Source organism: Mandrillus leucophaeus, unplaced genomic scaffold, assembly GCF_000951045.1.
Source record: "Mandrillus leucophaeus isolate KB7577 unplaced genomic scaffold, Mleu.le_1.0 Scaffold600, whole genome shotgun sequence".
Lineage (NCBI taxonomy): Eukaryota > Metazoa > Chordata > Mammalia > Primates > Cercopithecidae > Mandrillus > Mandrillus leucophaeus.
This window is the reverse complement of record NW_012106476.1, coordinates 1004466-1023849: the sequence shown is the minus strand read 5'-3', so window position 1 is coordinate 1023849 and position 19384 is coordinate 1004466. Positions and strand designations below refer to the sequence as shown.

The following is a 19384-nucleotide window of genomic DNA, read 5'->3' as shown; positions in this document are numbered from 1 at the left end:
AGTATTGAAGGGTAGAGAAAATAACTGTTTTTAGCCACTTGATTAAGTGATAGGATTCATTCTCTTTAAATCTTATTTCTATTAATGTCAAGTATGTGTGTGTTGGAAGGAACTACCATAATATTTGAAAACAATAGTGTTCAATAGCCTAGCAATATCACTCTCTTGTAAAATAAAACTTGAATTTGTAGACAAATACACCCCACAGCTTGATGTCTGGTTTTTCTTTCTTTTGCTATCTGCACTAAAAGTGCAGAAGCTAAGAATCATTGCTGCTGTCGACCCGGTCAACTAAGTCCCAAGTTTAAACTTTCCTCCTTAAAATGAGAAAACAGTGACCATTTTTTTCCCTTATTATCTCTACAGAGAGACCTACAGAAGATCCTTTAAATGTAGACCAGAAGAGTATCAAAATATAGTAAAGGTTAGGCTATGCCTGGGAAATGTACAGTATATATATGCAATTTGAATGACTTCAGTCTTCTGTTTCCGAACTTGTAATCAGCAAAACAGAATTGTGTGTGTGTGCGCGCACGCACATGTGTGCAACTGTGTCTTTTAAACCCAAGTAGTCAAGTGGCTTTATCTGTTACTTGAAGTAAATGAATATGTTGTCGGGAAATGGATGTCTCCCTTTAAAGAAGTCACATCTCATGATTCATGTGTGCTGGAGAGAGGGGTGAAGTTAAGAAGATGCCTGGACATTTGACATTTCGGTCCTGTTCTACGACCTAGGAGGAGTGCCTCCAGGGGGTAGAACCTCGGTTTTCAAACTTCATAGTGAAAGCAGATAGCAGTCATTTACCAGTGAGAAGTAATGGAGGTTGGATCAGTTACTTGCGGGGAGGAGCACTCTGTATCTAAATTATCTGGCCCTGATTTACTTTACTTTGTAAGCTGGCGCAAGGGAGCAGCCATGTGTTATCTAGGACAACTGAGAAAAGCATCTGAAAATGAGTGCCCAAATGACATTAGGCAAACTTTTTTTTAAAAAGCGATGCAATAAAAAGGGCGTTCAGAGAGTGACTAGTATCTATCTTCTAAACCTAGACAGTGATTCATGTAAACTTAACATCTAAAATGGCTGAGGGAAATAATCAGGTATCTGGGGAAAAGATAAAAGTATGTGTATTTCCTGTATTACGAGCCTTATATCACACATCTTTTAGTGAGGGATGCTGTAAAGATTGCTACCTCCCTCTTTTGGAAAGAATTTCGGGTGAATAATACTATTCTAAAATAAGTCAGAGTACTGAGGACAGCTTTTGGAATTGAAACATGATGAAGGTGAATTTTTGTTTTAGTTGGAGACTTCTGGAGAAAGTGTGATGTGTTTGTTGGGTCTGACTGTGTCGCCTGTGCTAGAACTCAGGTTACCGTGAATTTTTGACGAGGAGTCATAACACAAAACAGCACACCACGGTATATACAACTTACAGGAACATGAACATCCCTCTTCCAGGAGGGAAGAGGCATGAAGGCATAGAGGATCAAGACCAGAAAGTTACATCCCTGGGGAGCGTGTGTGGCTCTTGCAGCTTAGTGACAAATAGAGGACATCCCCCCTCCCCTGTATGTAATTTCAAAGCTTGGATTCCATTCCCTAGGATATTTGTATTAGATTAATTCAAAGTGCCCAGAGTCTCAAGATGGATTAGTATAATAGGTTTTTTTTTTTTTTTCTTTTTCTGGGTGCCAGTTAGGTTCATCTATTTACCAGTGAAATTGTAGTGAGGAGACCAGATCACCTTCTACGTGCACTTAGTAGCCTTGTTCACTGAAGATTAAAACAAGTCTTTTAAACTTGTGCTTTGAAAACTTAAAAAGAAAAAAATTTTGAATTCATCACTGAGTACTACTAAGAGGGAGACAAGGTTTTTGGCTACAGGGAGAAACTTGTGTACACTTCCTGTGACATAGCTGATAATTTGAAAGATGAAAGTGAACCTGACAAGTTGAATGACCTGAAGCAATTTAAGATCTATTCATCAGTCCGTAGATCTTTTTTTTACCAAGTAGTTTTAGAGAGACAGAGACAGAGAGGGAAGGAAGGAGAGGAGGAAGACAAAGAGAAAGAGGAGATGAAAGAAAATGTTTGCTTATCAGGGGGACCTTTCTCTGATCCAATGTTTTCAATGTCTCATATTTGCTTATATAAAGCTATGCACATTCATTGGCAACATGGCACTGTATAATAAACTATAAAATAGTAGGTGTTATAATTCACAAGATAATCTCATTTCCTTTCCAAGGTCCCTAATGTTTGTGTCCTCTTTAGAACTGTGGCTCTAAAACAAATTGCAAGACAGTATGCTCTGATGAAGATATCGTGCAAAACAAAAGATAGCTCATGAGAAAAGGAAATTTCTGAAAATGGTTCATATTTTGTGGTGGTGACATTGGAGGAGATGTCCTAGCCTTCTGACTCTGTAGCCTATTTGACTAGTCTCATGGATCAAATCTATTGTTGTTTTTATCCCCCTTAGGGAAAATATTTAGTGATTTGAGAAGGAATATAAGTAGGTCAGTGTCTCCTTCTGTTACAGTTACCTGCTTTCAATCCTAACAGGGACTGATCCTGCCTGGGAGAAACAAAAATAATCTTGGGGCAAATATTTAATCCATCATTATTTAATCCATTGCAAACCTGTTTTCAATTCACAGGTGATGTTGTTGAGAGACAGCATATTCAATCACTCCTCCTCTCTCTTTACATAGAACATTCCCTCTAAACTGCAATTGGAGAGCTACAGGTCTGGTAACATTGGAAGGGCACAGGCTTTTCCAATGACATTCCCCATCCCACCCCCAGGTTTCCTGCAGGTGTTGTCAGAGTACAAACCTTCTTCCACACTTTATACAAGTGTTTAGACACTTCGCCAGCAGCCTTGGTTTTCAGAGAGAAAAATAAAATAAAAATAGCACTTAATTAAAATGGAGAGTGAAACCCAGAAGGAATCATGGTGTGTGAGTGCTTAGAGTGTTACAGTTCCCACCCATTGTTTGGAATTTGCATCTTAATTCAATATAAAGCCTGACAATAGGAACAGCAAAGAGATGAATCGAGACTTGTGTCTCACAGAAGTTACCTGGTGGTAAGACTCAATTGTTACTTTTCCTTTTGCACACCAAAAAATGCTTTAAAGTGCTTTTCAGTGTATACAGGTATGCTGCAGTGTTAAGGGTCTTCAGTGTTCCTTAAGAAGACCCTTTTAAGGCATGGGTAACTAAAACCAATCAATCAATCAACCAGCAAATCAATCAATACACACACACACACACACACACACACACATAGTTCCTAACCAAAAGAAGAAGTATGCTTGATGACTTCTTCTTTGATTATAGGTTTCCAGGCAGTAGAAATTTGAGTGAAAGTGAGAATGGGATTTTTCTAATAATTTTTCCTATTGAATCCAAGAGAGGCTGACATAAAAAGATTGGGCATTTCCTCCCTCGGCTCCTGAGAGAGACGTGTTGGCTTCCCTCATTGCCTTAAGGCCCAATCAGCCTTCTCAGGAATTGAGCTCAAGACACCTGAAGAGAGAAAAGTTATTGCAAACAATGAAGAGATAAGAAACAAACACAAAACACTTTCATCTAATTCGATTTTGCCTTTGATGGAAAAACACCAATGCAATGTGCATAATATTACAGTGTGTAGGTAGCTGTGAAAGCATAACAATGGCTCTCCATCTATTTCATCATTCACCTAGCCAAAAAGATGTTTGCTTAACAGCTTTTCTTCCCCCTGCAGTGCTATACGAAAGAGGAGAACAGAGTGGGGAAAAGACTCGTGCTTCAAGAAGCAGACATTTTCTTTAAACAATTATAGGCTTTTAGATCATAACAAGTATTTTTTTCTTTTGTTCCCTCCAGCCAGCATCCCACATACACCATTGTGGAGGCTGGCTGGATGTCTTGTGCTCTATCAGAGCATGTTAGACCAACAGAGCGGCAAATCAGAGTGAAGAGGAGGCCAGAAGATGGGAGAGGCATATTTGAAGTGAGAAACCTGCATGTATCATGTGTACCCTCAAAACTGCAAACTAATTATTTTCCTCAAACATTTCACACCACTGGGTCACCTTCTAATACATTTGGCCTAAATGATCTTTGTTCCCATTAATGTTTTTTTGAGGGGGAGGGGTAGTTAGCACCTGCAAAAAAAATGTGTCCCAGTTAACAAAAACAAGAAAACAGAAATGAAAACCTTACCTCATTTACAAAAAATCAACCCAACTAATCTAATTAAGCAAGCAATCGATTGTTCCCAAAGCCACTCTTATATTAAACACACTATCTTATTCGCTATAGTGGGAAAAAAATGTCAGATTATAGAGTTTTCTGTTGAGGTGATTGTTTTGGGGGTTTCAATTGTTTTTCTGTAAGATTCTCCGTGTAAAATCTTCAGATTCTAAGTGTTAATTCCAACGTATAGTCATGAATATTAAAATTGGCATAATAAAATATACTGAGAAGCCAAATTCTTTTATCATTATTATTTAACCAAATAGTTTACATTGGTATTACTCTAAATAATCACTAAAGTAGAACTTTAAACATGGAGAGATTCAGATTTACAACTAAAATAATCCTAAAATGAGAACCCAACATTAAAATACAGTTTTTTGATGTTTGTCCTAAAATTAAGAATGCAAAGTTAATTTGCTCCAGTACATCTCTTCTATCCTACTTTATTCTGCCTGTCACCAATCTCAAAATGGAATGAAATGTGCAATTAAAATTAATTTCTGGGTAACCCTTGGATGCCATTCCATCGATAAACCATTGACAGCTTCTGCTTTTCCAAGTCTAAACTCAATTTGTTAAAAGCTTTAAGACATGGGCCTAATGACACCCAACTCTAGGGTTATATATGTAATAATATAAACACACTAGCTATATAAATGAAGCACAATATAAACACTAGTTAGCATTGCTATTACTAAGACATGAAATTTAAGAATCTAGCACAGCAACTTCTATCTGCAGATAAAAGAGATTTAAAAACTGGATGTAAAATAACATGCTGAATCACTTCATCATTCACTTACTTGTCTGTGCAGTTTAGTAAAAATGCTTGAGCAATGCTCGTTTGTTATTTTATTTATTTATTATTAAGGAGGTTACCTTTTCAGTTCCTTCCTCTTTGAGACTAATAATGTCCAGATCAAAATCCTTCCTCAAGCCATTGGTTTTATTAAAGGTGATATGCCCAGTCAAGCCATCCCACCGAGCCTGTGGACAAGAAGAAATGTGGCTGTTACTGTTAAACATTTATCCTAATTCCTGAGACCATCAAAATTATAATACCTCAAATCCATCACAGTATCCAATTATTTGGTTTCATCATGCTGTTATAAACCATTGCACTGGTTCAGCAACATGATAGCAGAACACGTCGTCGTTTTATTAGCACTCATTTATTCTGTCAATTCTAACACCCTAACCCAGTCAAACCTGTCATCGTGGCTACCTAAATGGACAGTATGGAGAAAATTGCTGTAAAATAGTCTGCACATGGAATACACAAACTCTGACAAATGACAATATTCTGTTTTCCAAGGTCAATTCAAATTCCTTTTGAAATACGGCTGAGTGGAAGTGAGTCCTTGCTTTTTCTTTCTCTGTGAAAAGAATATAGACCAATATAGTCCAATGATGTACTGCAGAGTTTTCAGGCGGTTGATGACTTAGCGTGTTTGCGTCATTTGGGCATTGTAATTTCCCGTGGCTGCTGTAGCAAATAGTCACAAACGCGGGTGCTCAAAACAACAGAAATTTATTTTCTCAAGGTTATGGAGGCCTGAAATCCAAAATCAGTATGACTGGCTGGAATTAAAGTGTCAGCAGGACCGAGCTGTCTCTGGAGGCTCGAGGGAAGACCCTATTCTTTGCTTCCTTCTGCTTCTGGTAGCTTCTGGCACTCCTCTTTCTCTTGTGGTTCCATCACTGCAACCTCTGCCTCAGTGATCACATTTCCTCCTCCCCTTCTGTCTGCATAAAAGCTCCCTCTGAGAGGTGGAGGTTGTAGTGAGCTAACATCCTTCCACTGCACTCCAGGAGCCTGGGCGACAGAGCAAGACTCTGTCTCAAACAAACAAACAAACAAACAAACCAAACAGGTCGGGCGCAGTGGCTTGCACCTGTAATCCCAGCACTTTGGGAGGCCAAGGCAGGCGGATCACCTGAAGTTAGGAGATTGAGACCATCCTGGCTAGCACGGTGAAACCCCGTCTCTACTAAAAATACAAAAAGTTAGCCAGGCGTGGTGGCGCATGCTGGTAATCCCAGCTACTTGGGAGGCTGAGGCAGGAGAATCGCTTGAACCCGGGCGGCAGAGGTTGCAGTGAGCTGAGATGGCGCCATTGCACTCCAGCCTGATGACAGAGCGAGACTCCATCTTAAAAAGACAAAGAAAACGAAAAAGAAGAAGAAGAAGAAAAAAAACTCCTTTTGCTTCTCTCTTATAAAGACACTTGTGATTGTATTTAGAACTCACCTGGATAATCTCCCCATCTCAAAAATTCTTAATTTAATCACTATGCAAAGGCCTTTTTGCTACATAAGGTAACATTTACAGGTTCCAGGGATCAGGACGTGGGTATCTTTTGAGGGAGCTGCTCTTCTGCCTACCCTACACATCAACATCATTTCAAATAATAAAAAATTCACAATAGTCCGCCTTTCCCAGAACTCACATTAGATATCTCTGGTGGGTTTATTAAATAGAAAGTGGTGGCCCTTGGGAGAGTCTTCAGCTTCAATCATTAGGTGATTTTTGGCAACCTTGTTTATTTGAGTTTCACTTACAACTGGGGATAAAGGAAAACTCGGCTATTTGTATCCACTTAGCTGTTTTTCTCCCTCTTGACTTTACCAGATTCATTAGACATGCATAAAATGGGAAGATCCTGAAGAATTACACTATTTGCAGTTATTTGAGCCATGTGTATCTGTTGAATGTATTTACCCATTTGGCCAAGAGGCAGAGCAATGCAGTGGAAAGAACATTGAATTTTCCATACCTCTGGAGCCGAATATCTGCAGTGTAACTTCAGGCCAACTCATTAATTTCTCAGCTCATAATCCCATCTAAAAGTGGTGAAATACCTTTGATTGGGAGTCAAGAAATCAAGTTTAGTCTTTAAGCCACTATCAAGTTTTGTGGCCTTGGTTGAGTCATTTTGTCCTTTTTTTAGGCCACAGAGGAATGCACATTAAGGGAAGATGTTGCATAAAATGAGCTTTAGCTCTGGATTTCTACAATCATAGGCAAGATACCGTAGAGGGGTTTAATGAAGTTGAAAGTGATTCATTAAGCACCTATGATCTGCAAACTGGGCTACATAAAACATAAAACACAGTTGTTATACTCAGATTTTAATGTAAAACATATTACTATCTGGGGAGAAAAGACTACAGAATTTGGTTCAATTATGTTTTCACTATTAATTCATTTGGAAAATATTCATTTATTGAGTATCTTCTCTGTGCAGGAAAGTATGATGAGAATACAGCACCTAGAAGTTTACAGTTTAGTAGGAACAAACACATTAAAGGATTTCCATAAAGCACTTTAGGTTTGAGGATAAAGATTTGCATAGAATATTGAAGAATGAAGTATGGAGAAGAGCACTTATCCCAACTGAAGGCAAGAATGCTTGAGCTCACAAAGGATAAGCCCACCAAGCAAAGATTCATGGGCTGCGTAAAAACATGAAATAAAGAATATGTTGTAAGTTTGCCATGAGACTCTAATGTAAAGTAGGAACTGATGCGAAATGAGCCTAGGAAGGCCAGTAGTCTGTTCGTAAAGGTGTTATGAAGCATGCTAGTTTTCTTGGACATTGCTCAGTAGACTTTTGGGGAATCATGGAGGTGTTTTAAACATGTGTTGCCATGGTCAGATGTGCATAGGGAGATGATTTGATATCTCTTTTATAATTGGGGAGAATGACTTGGAGAAGGTCAATATTGTAAGCAGCGTGTTGGTTAGCGGGTAGTTCTCATAGAACAAAATGTATACAATCATATTCATATGCCCAAATATGAACATAGGGATAGCACAATTCCTCCAGTTCCCTGTCCCACCAACTTGCACACCTTTAAATATTAATGAAAATAGTCCCACAGCAGGATAGACAGAATTTCATAAAGAACACGTTAATAAATCAGCTTAAATGTAAGGAACCAGTATAATTGGCCAAAACATATTTTCTGGCTACCATTCAGTTAGAGTGGATATTATGACAAAAGTATATTTTATCACTTAATAGTTCTGGAAGTTAAATCAATGGTAGGGAATGATATATGGACAAGAAAAGCTCCAACTTTTTCCTCTAAGCCATCTCGATGGCAAACTAGGTGCTGCCTAAGTGCTATAACATATAGAAAGAAATGCTTCTTCAGATCCTAGTACCTAGTCTCTAGAGTTTATTGCCAAGGAAGACCATAATATCAAACGCTGGCAGTAGCTTTAAAAATGACTGGCATATCTTTATGGTCAGTAGTAACACCTGTTATCACACTGGCTGAGATCCAGGTAATCAAGTCTCTGTAATGGGACAAAAACTATCACCAATCAACACAAGTAGGAGGTGTCCTCTTGTGTCTATTTAGGTACACCTCTTGGCATTGCATTCTCCTTTTTCTCCCCGTCACACCTCTATTCTAGTTTTTGTACTCTGGTCATTCCTTCTTATTTTGCAAGCCAAAGGCTGGCTTTGTGGATTGATGGGTTAAATGAGAGCCATGAAATAAGCTGCTGTGTTAGGCTTACAACATCTGTCTGAGAGCTGAGAACAATTTGTGTAACGCTTTGGTTGAGTGGAAATCTCTACTGTGTTGGGGATTTGAATTAAGTCAGTTTTCAGGTCCCTTTTTCATGCCTCTAAACAATGTGCTCTTCCAACTGTCCTCCTGACCTGTTTGAAAGGAGGTAGTTATCTTCATTAAATTCTACAGGATTTTCAGAAAGCTTTTTTCTAAAGGCAACTTCTCCTTTATGGGGCTCGTGTTGTGAGTCAATTTGGTACATTGTCCAGAGTTTACAGGGGTCTCTGAAAATGTGCAGAATTGGTAGCATTTATCTCTTAGTGGAGGATATAGCTTATAGCGGGGTCTTAAAACCCAGTTCAGAAATCCAATTTCGTTCCCTAACTGTGCCTGTTGTGTCCCTTTGTTTGGGTTCCCTTGCATTGATTTTATTCTTGAACTTAGTGTTCCAATCACTGGTGCAGAGTAATTCCCACTTCTTGCTTTTTCTCCTGCTCATCGAAGTGGCAAAAAAGTTCCCTTTTCATATTTTAACAATGCTTCCTTCTCTGCCTCAAATATCTGCAAAGACTCCCTATGTGATTCTTCACTGAAAGAAAATATCTTTGACCTTCAACGTCAAATTTCCCTTACTGGCACAATTGCCCATGTCTTCCTGCCTCTCATCCCCTAGATTAGCTGCATTTCTGTATATGTTCTTTGTTTTTCTGCAAACTCATTGTTGATAAGCATTTATTCATCATCAATACATTATTGATTAGGGTGAATAAGCAATGACTACTTTCAGGATGTGATGAATAGGATCCATGAGGAATTCATTTTTCTGGGACAGGGCTGAAGCATATACAATTTAGATAATGATATATAATTATATTATCCATAATTACCATGTGCTTGCCTTATGGAGAAGCATTTGCAGAGGGGACAATTATAGTATACTTAAAACAGAAAACAATACTTAAACTATTGTCCCTATTTTAGGAAAGAGCTTTATTTTCTACCCTGCATCAGACCTTCATGTCTACAACTGCTTAATAGCAACTAAATCAAATACTGTGAGTTTTCCTCATTCGTCTTACTGGACACACTATCTGATAATCAAGAGACAGGAATCAAGAGCTAAAAGAAGAAAAATAAAAGGTTTCATGAATATCTTATTGTATATTCTTTCTCAAGATATTTGTTGTCCAAATTAAATGCGTACATTTTATTATTAGGGAAGTAAGGGGCTAGCACCTGACTCTGGGCTCTTATGATAATCAACTCTTAATGTCATTAGTTAAAATGATTTCTTTTACTTATTTATTTTTTTCTGAAAGGGAATTTTTTTCTTCAACTTTGATGTTAAGTTCAGGGGTACATGTGCGGATATGCAGGTTTGTTACACAGGTAAATGTGTTTCATGGTGTTTTGCTGCACAGATCTTCCCATCACCTAGGTATTAAGCTTAGCATCCATTCGCTGTTCTTCCTGATGCTCTCCTTCCCCTCTCCCCATCTCTGACAGGCCCTGGTGTGTTTTGTTCCCCTCCATGTGTCCATGCGTTCTCATCATTCAACTCTCACTTATAAGTGAGCACATGTGGTGTTTGGTTTTCTGTTCTTGTGTTACTATGCTGAGGATGAGTTTCCAACTCCATCCATGTCCCTGCAAAGGACATGATCTTATTCCTTTTTATGGCTGCATAGTATTCCATGGTGCATATATACCACATTTTCTTTTTTCAGTCTATCATTGATGGGCATTTGGGTTGATTCCATGTCTTTGCTATTGTGAATCATGCTGCAATGAACGTAAGTGTACATGTATCTTTACAATAGAATTATTTATATTCCTTTGGGTATATGCCCAGTAATGGGATTGCTGGTTCAAATGGTATTTCTGTGTTTAGGTCTTTGAGGAATTGCCATAGTGTTTTCCACAAGGGAGGAACTAATTTATACTTCCACCAACAGTGTGAAAGCATCCCTTTTTCTCTGCAACCTTGCCAGCATCTGTTGAAAAGGAATTTAAATATGTAAAAGAATGTAAATCCTCCCTTCCTAGAATTTTCCTTGACACAGCCATTGTCCTTTGCCAAACTGAATAAATTGTTTCCTGTTGAGAGAGACTTCTTATTCTTCACTTACATAGTGAAAACTATGTTTTCTTCGGAGAACATTGTGTATGGAAGGCTCATGGCAAACTCAAAGGTTAGCTTTCCTTGCTAGATCAAGGTGAAGATAAAAACTGCTTTTAAGTGACTATTCTATTTGTTAATAAAACTTATAAAAACTTGAAAATGAAGCAAAAAAAAAAAAAGATTGCGTGACCTTCTTTGTCATGGTGGTCATAGTACAATAGCCTCACCCAAGGGTGATATGATTCTCTAAAGAGGTGTATCTTTATTTTTAAATTTACTGTTAAGATGCAGATTCTGTGAAATTACATGTTAATTTATAGGATTTGTATGTGGCAGAGATGTAAATGATTTCTATCTAATAGAAAAGATAACCTCAGAAATTATAATTGTGTTGACCTATAGGACATTAGCCAGCTTTTTATTTTATTTTATTTTATTTTATTTTATTTTATTTTATTTTAAGTTTTGGGGTACATGTGCAGGATATGCAGGCTTGTTACACAGGTAAATGCGTGCCATGGTGGTTTGCCACACGTGTCCCCCATCAGCTAGGTTGTTAAGTCCCACATGCATTAGCTATTTTTCCGATACTTTGACTTCCCCGGTCGCCTCTAGAACCGCCGTGCCTCACTGTCTTTTTACAACAAGCTTTATCATCCTGCTGGTTCCCTCAGTTAGACACATCTTCAATACTTGCTTTCTTATGTTTGTACTCAAGTCACATATATAACTGGCTTAAAACTGGAAATGGTCCTACGATTTGCCCAAGTACACTCACCTGCCAGAGCCTATGTTATCGGCCATTTAGGCTCAGAAACATCTTTAAAAAAAAAAACAAAAACAAAACAAAACAAAATCACACAACACTCCAGTCCTAGAGCAAACCCTAAGTAGCAACAAACTTTTTTGCTGACTCTCTTGTCTTGTCTTGTCTTGTGATTGTGTGTTTTGATTCTGAGTTTTGGCCAAGTCTGTCAGCCGAGAAGTGCCTTACCTAACTCACAGCTTCAGTCATTTCTCCTCCACAACTGGGTGCAGGCACCTCTGTTTGGTCTCAGACCACTATGCCACCTCCACTGCCTACTCAGAAGAGCATTTTATGTCTCCTTGTTTGGGTCACAGCCAAGTATATGAAGTAGTAGGTATTTGACTGCTAGGCAAGTCTCATGAACACAGTCACGGGGATACCGGTGTCCATGTGCACCTGATCTGCACATGGCTGTTAAGTTCTCCTTTGGTGGCAAGAATAATTGTGAACCTGGCACTTTGTTCTCATCATATAGTGATCTATCAGCTAGATGCAGGTAATCTAACTCTTTGTTAGGAAAACCTGGTTTCTTAGCACTTTCCTTTTCTCTGAGCAAGATTATGTCTCAGGTTCACTGGAAATCACAACCAACCTTTCTGTCCTCCTGAGTTATTGTGTTCTGTGATTCCTTTCAAGACATGGCTAAGTTTATAGAACTAAAGCTGCAGCCCTCAATAGCTGTCTATCTCTGGAAATTAAAAAAAAAAGCCTTTCCTTCTCATTGTGTATGAATAACACCTTGCGAATTAAAGATTTTCTATTTTTATTATTTATAGATTTGATTACTTATATCAATATTCTCAGGATTCTCATGTTACAGAGAAACTGAAGTTTAAATACATTGTATTGCTTCCCTTGAAAAAGTTCACAGAAATTCCTAGCTTGGAAGCATTTCTATGTAAAAATGCAAGTTTATGTAAAGTGCATATTTGACCATATTTAATTGATTTTTAAAAATTAGCTTAAAAAGCATTACATATCTCTCCCTTAGTATTATCACTCTGAGTTATATAGTTCTGATTTACTTTTTAGTTTTACAGATTTGTTTTTGGTTTCCTGAAAAGAGGCTAGTTAATCTGAACTCCTTAAAAACTTCTTATACTGGTTTACCAATGAGACAAGATAGCATTGACACATAATGTTTAAAATGAAGATTTAAAATTATATGTAATTATATCGAGTTAGAATTTGGCAAAATTTTTATATAAACAGTTTTTACACTTTGTAATGTATCAGTTGAAATGTAATTTCCATGTTTCTATTACGTTTAATATCACGAGTTAATGTAAAATCAAGTTAACTGATGGATAATCTTGGGATATCTGGGTCACTTCTCATTAAGAGATAATATTGGCATGATGGTTACCATTAGTGTGTGTATAACTATGTGTGTATAACGCTAACTGTGAATGTCTATATACATCTTATTATTTCTATATGTTACAGAGAAGCTGTAACTTAGAGTCATATTAATGAACATTTTGTTTTTGCCACTTTGAAGATGATGTTCAAAGAATGCACATGTCTCTAGGGGGTTGTTTTACGCAAGCTCGTGTGTATAAGGTAATGGGGTATATCTTTGTTTACATAGTGAAAAGAAAATATATTCCAAATTATATAACAGTGTAGTGAATGGCAAAGCACAAGTGTGTGTAGTATAGAAGGTTGGAGGAAAGAGAATTTTATTTACCTTGGAGTATAATATATGCACGTAATGAGTCTGAGTAAAAACAAAGAAGTGTGTTAAATTTTTGGCAAAGTTTAGCCAGCTTTAATTGGTTTATTAATAAGATATATATTTTAAGTTTTGTGAATCTTTTTTCTGCCAAATATTACGTTAATGTAAGACTGTAGTTTTATTTTCTCTCTTTTAAAATGGAATATTTAGCCTGCTGTTAACAAGACGACAAATGATCACTTACCTTCTATGTCATCGTCTCAGACAGACTTTCATTCCCATCATCAACAAGTGGTTTCTGCTTTACTCTCATGTTTTTCTGAAAGTTTTGCTATAAACTACAGTCTGGAAATAGCCTTTGTCAGAGAATGGCAGTATCAGAGCCTCATGGCAACATGCTGCCAAAAAATACTCTTACCTATTGGCACTTTAAACAGTCATTGGTAGAGACTTTGGATATTAAGGTGTCACTTAGACGACTAACTGTACCAGAGGATGGAATCGGGATTTTCAGGACTCTTTTTAATCGTCCAGGAGCAGAAGACATTTGAAAGCCAAGTGTTGATCCAACATCCACTAGTTATAAGACAAGTAGGATTAAGTGAACTGCTGAGGGGAATCTAATTGTGGTTATATGGCTTTAATATCTTATTATAAGATATCTTGGGATACCTGGGTCATTTCTTTTATTCTTTTAATAAGATATGGTCTTTTAATAAGATATTATTAAATAATAATAAATAATAAGATATTATTAAATAATAAGATCATAAGATATTATCTTTTAATAAGATATGGTTTTACATACCTTATTAAAAGAATGAAAAGATTCATTCTCTTCCTGATCTCTTTAACTCTCTCTTTGGTAACCTATAAATGACACATTCTTTATATGGCACCTTATTCTCCCTGACCCCTCAGAATTCAGACAACTTACTAGCTTTTATGGCAATGTGGTTATTTGCATAAAATCAATACACATCTGTCGTTTTTATAACCAGGCTATAGTTGAATAAATTGGCTGTGTAAGGTCACACCAGGTGTGATGGTTCATTTCATGTGTCGATTTGACTGGGTCACGGGGCCCACATTAAACGTCGTTTCTGGCTGTGTCTGTGCGAGTGTTTCCAGATGAGATGAGCATTTGAATTGTGGGGTCCAATAAAGAAGACTGCTCTCTCCACTGTGGTTGGGCATTATCCAGTCCAATCTGTTGAGGGTCTGAGATGAACAAAAGGTGAAGGAAAGAGGAATTTGCTTCCTTTTTTCTGCTTTATTGTTGAACTAGGCCATCTCATCTCATCTTCTACTACCCTCATACTGGGAGTTATACCATCAGCTTCCCTCGTTCTTAGATCTTTGGACTCAGACTGAATTATACCATCTGCTTTTCTGGGTCTCTAGTTTGCAAATGGCAGGTCATGGGACTTCTCAGTCACCATAATTGAATGAGCCAATTCCTCAAAATAAATCATATTCCCTCTCTCTTTCTCTGTCTCTCTCTCTTCTATTTGTTTTGTTTCTCTGGAGAATCCTGACTAATATACCAGGAATGTATCTGGTTTATTACAAATAATACATATCTTGTTTAATCAAGTGTAGCAAACCCACCATTAAGGAAAAAGTGCTCTACTTCAAATGTGGAACCAAGGTTCAGAAAGGCCTCTCCGGAAACTGGTCTGTAATTTGTTCTATGATTTATATGATCGTAAACTTACAGGTAAAAAGGAAGACAATTTTCTAGTAGGCCAGGAAATCTATCAGATGTTGGGCACTCAGAGAAATTCACCAAAATGTCTAGGTGCTATAGGAATATTGTGCAGATGCATTTCTTGAATGGAGTTTCTTACCCTTGTGTGGTAGGGTGAATAAATGTCACCCTCTCCCCAATTGTCCATGTTCTAATCCCTGGAACATAGAAGGTAGCAACGGAAACTACACAGATGTGATCAATTAAGGATCTTAAAATGGGGAGATCATCCCAGATTATCTGGGTGGGCCTAATGTAATCACAGGGTCCTTATAAGAGGGACTCAGGAAGGGTCAGACAGAAGGTGATGGGATGACAGCAACAGAAGACAGAGAGAAAGAGACTGAAAAACTGAAAGATGCTACATTGCTGGCTTTGAGGATGGAGGAAAGGGTCCACAAGCCAAAGGATTACAGGAATCCCTGGACCTTGGGAAAGGCAAGGGAACTGATTTCCCTCTATAGCCTCCAGAAGGAATCAGCCTTACCAACATCTTGACTTTAGCCCAATGAGACTTGTGTTAGAGTTCTGACCGCCAAAGCAGTAGGAGAATTAATTTGTGTTGCTTTGAACGACTATGCTTGTGGTAATTCACTTAAAAAGCAATAGGAAACTAATACAACTTGGAATAAAAAGTCAATAAGAGAAAAAAAATTCTGAAGAAAGGATTCTGAAAATGCAATGAGAGATTCCTTTTGAAATTTTCTTACAGAAGTTAATTTTCTGTCCTTAGTAGCTGCTTGAAACAGCCGCTCGGAATTTGCTATCCATACCCAGAGGCTTCCACGGTCAATGAACATCTTGTACTGCCCCCATGTAAATTAATCAGGTCTAAGAACGATGACACGAGACTTTTGGTAATATGAATAATCTTTGGAGATTATTTATGACACAATAGGGAACTGCTGAGAAAATTATCTAAAACTTGGAAATAAAACAAAAGAACAACGACTGTATTTCTTTCCAAAGTCACATGTGATCATTGCCTAACAGGTCCACCCAAGGATGATTTAATCCTCTAGAGGATTGTACCCTTGTTTGTTTTACTGTTTTCTCTTGTCTAAGGTCAAGACTATGAAATTACATGTGAACTTAGATATTTTTTGTGCAACAGAGACCTAACTGATGCAAATCTAGTACAGAAGATGACCTCAAAGGTTATGGTTTTATTGCTTGTAGAACAATAATCAATTTTGTCTCTAACTCAGCATATTCATTTCCATTAGCTTCTCCTGTTGGACTATATAACCACTCTTTCTGTAATTCCTTTTTGAACTAGATTTACTATCCAGATGGTTCCATCATTAAGGAGTTAAGTGTATTTTTGGCACATGCCTACATTATGTTTGCATGACAGTTATGTTGATAATGTTATAAAATTATATACTGACAAACGCAAAGTGGTGTAAATGTAATCACATTTGGTCCTTACAGCATCTAGATGAGGTAAGTAGGATGGTCCCCAGTTTATTGAGAGGAAAGAGATCCTAAAGTTAGTAAGATGTACCCAGAGGGGTTCAGAACCAGGTCTACCTCATGTTGTTTTTCTTCACCAAACTGCATTTCCATCAATAAGATCATGTGAAAGAAAAGAAAATGTGTGGGCTTATTTCTCCATTTTACATCCTAACTCTAGACTTTATATGGGTCATAAGGAGAAAACATTCTCAAGCCCAAAATAAAAGGAGAAATAAATGAAAAAGTATCAATCATCACTAAAATCCTGACTTCTCACTCATTCAGTGGCACGTTTGAAGTGTAAGCTGCCCAAGTGGATCCCTCTTGGATATGCTGGGTTCCATTAGAAAGACAAAGAGCCTCTGCTCTGGCTTCCAGGATCCTATTTTTCAGTTTCTCTGGTTCATCTATCATGGAGCAGCTTCTCCTGCAAGTCAATGTCACAAGACTGGAATGGGCTGTCTACAGGAGTAGAAACAAAATAAACCTTCAGCCTCTTTTGTGTACTCCTCTTTGCAAGAGGTCTCAGGTCAAATGGAATTGACACATAGCATTCTATTTTCCATCAGGGTTCAGAGTAAAAGGTATTTCTAGAAAATGAACTCTTGACCTTTGGCTAGTTTGGTTGAAACACCTCTAATTTTCTTGCTAGCAATGTCTTTCACAGACCTTCGTTGCCTGTCCCATTCTGTTTGTTGACCACTGGATTAAATGGGTCCCAGGATGGTTTTACCTTCTAGGATTTCTGTTTCGGATTACTTGTGTGCTTCTGTTCATAGAGTTACCACATTACCATAAGTGTGGGTGACTTTTGCTGACTTAATATTTAACTGTGAGACAGTAAAGCATGCTTTAAATTCCTTTATCTCTAGTCACACAACTCTCCCTACATTGAAACTTCTTGAATATGCCCTACATTCTCTTCCCTTCAGTACATTGTGAGTGCATTCATTTCTCACCAAGCTCAAAGTATCTCCTTTTCTAGTATTCTGAGATATCAATGATGCTTGGCTTTCATAAAGCACGTCACATGGCAGTCCATGATAGAATTACTTTGTGATTTAAAAAGCTATATGGAAAACAGAAAGATTGAAATAAAACAGGATAATTTAATATAAACAGTAAATTAATGTGTTTATATTGGCCTAACCAAAAAAAACACATTGCATTTAAAAATTTAAAAATACTGCTAATAGGCAATTCATTGATTATCACACATTGTTTACAAACAAATTTTAGTCATAAACCTGACATTGTAAGCAAGACACTTTCTGCATAACAATAGTAATTTTAAAATGCTATTTAAATAGCATTTTAATTGCTATCAAGTTTTAAAGTCTGAGCATGATGTATTTGGAGAATGATTTTGGAATCAAATGACTTGGGCTTGAATCTTGGCTCTATCTTTGAGTAGCTGGGTGCCTCTTTGCAAGTTGCTTAACTTTGTCAAGCTTCATTTGCAAAAATTAATAGTCTACCTAGTCGTCGTGAAAATGAAAAGAGATAATGCTTCAACGCATCTAACACAGGACTGTCTGAGTGGAAGCTTAATAAAAATCCAGTTCCCTTATTATCTTGACCTACTTAAGATCCCCTCAACTCCCTTACAGATACATGATTACTCATAGAGCAGTTTGCAATGAACCCTGCCCTATCTCAGGGACTTCTTTTATGCTGCTTGTCAGTGAAAAACCAACTGCCCTCCTATGTCGTCAATAATATAATGCAGTGGTTTTTATATTTTAAATGAGCACAAAATCATTGAAACACTGTTTTTAAATAAGTACTTTAGTTAGTTTTAAAAGAGAAGATCCTCACACTACACCATAAGAATCACTGAAAAGGGGCTCAAAGCTTGCCAGCTCCATAGATCCTTAGTCTGATACTCATGTTTGCTGGCAAGTTCCACTACACAACTTTGAGCCAGTTGTTAAGCTTGGGGTCTGATTACAGTTCTGAAGAAGTTTACTCTGATGATTAAGTAATCTGTCTGTCTATCTATCTATCTATCTATCCACTCACCCATTTACAGGAAATTAAGAAGTAGATAGTAGCACTAATAGAAGTCTTATAAAATTAGGAAAGTGAGCTGTGGCTGGTATGGTCAATGTAGTTTTTAGGAGATGAAGATTGAGTTAGTCATGGATGGTAAACAAGGTCTGACAAACTGTGTATTTGTTTATTTCAGTATAGTATTGGGACATTGAAATGCTCTCATCATATGGTTGGGCAGGTACTTATTGGATCCTGTAACCCTATAATCTAGAGGATTTTCAGGCATAATACAGATCGCTATGGGAGAACGGTTTTTAATATATTGTAGGCAAGGGAGATCTACTGAGTCTTTTCAAAGACTGCCCCCAAAGATCCCAGTTGTTATAATTATTCTTGGGGTCACCATATCCTCGTAGGTCATTCTCTGGGGATTTAGGTAACAACCCCTAGCATGGCCTCAAACCAAGTTTTTTTTCCCCCCATAGTTCCCTAAATGGAGCACTAGCCTGGTGATAGATTCCGTGACACAACCATAGCAATCCAAAGTTCATACATTAGTAAGGATCTGAAGGAGGCCTGTAAGTACCATGGCTGTACCCATAGCCCACGACCTCCTGCATCCTGTCAGTCCTGGAGGCATTTACACTGATCTCTGTGCATTTTCCAGTGCTGCCGCAAGGCAACAATGACAGTAGTTAAAACTTGCTTTGTGTTTCAGATTCTTCATTAGAGCACTTTCCTGGAACAAAATTTTTAATTGCCTGGAGATTAAAATCTCTCTTTTTTTTTTTT

At 37.6% G+C, this 19384-nt stretch overlaps 1 protein-coding gene across 5 annotated transcripts in view; it reads right to left on the bottom strand.

Moving 5' to 3' along the window:
• Window positions 1–19384, bottom strand: part of GRIK1 (glutamate receptor, ionotropic, kainate 1) — a 460689-nt gene that overhangs the window by 57069 nt on the left and 384236 nt on the right. For 3 of the 5 annotated variants that reach the window (XM_011999791.1, XM_011999794.1, XM_011999795.1), the window contains one exon: window positions 5134–5241. In XM_011999791.1, coding sequence (XP_011855181.1) covers window positions 5134–5241 — 108 coding nt within the window. Of the gene's footprint in view, window positions 1–2842; window positions 2888–5133; window positions 5242–19384 lie in introns of all 5 variants that reach the window. The other 2 variants (XM_011999792.1, XM_011999793.1) reach the window with 1 other exon arrangement.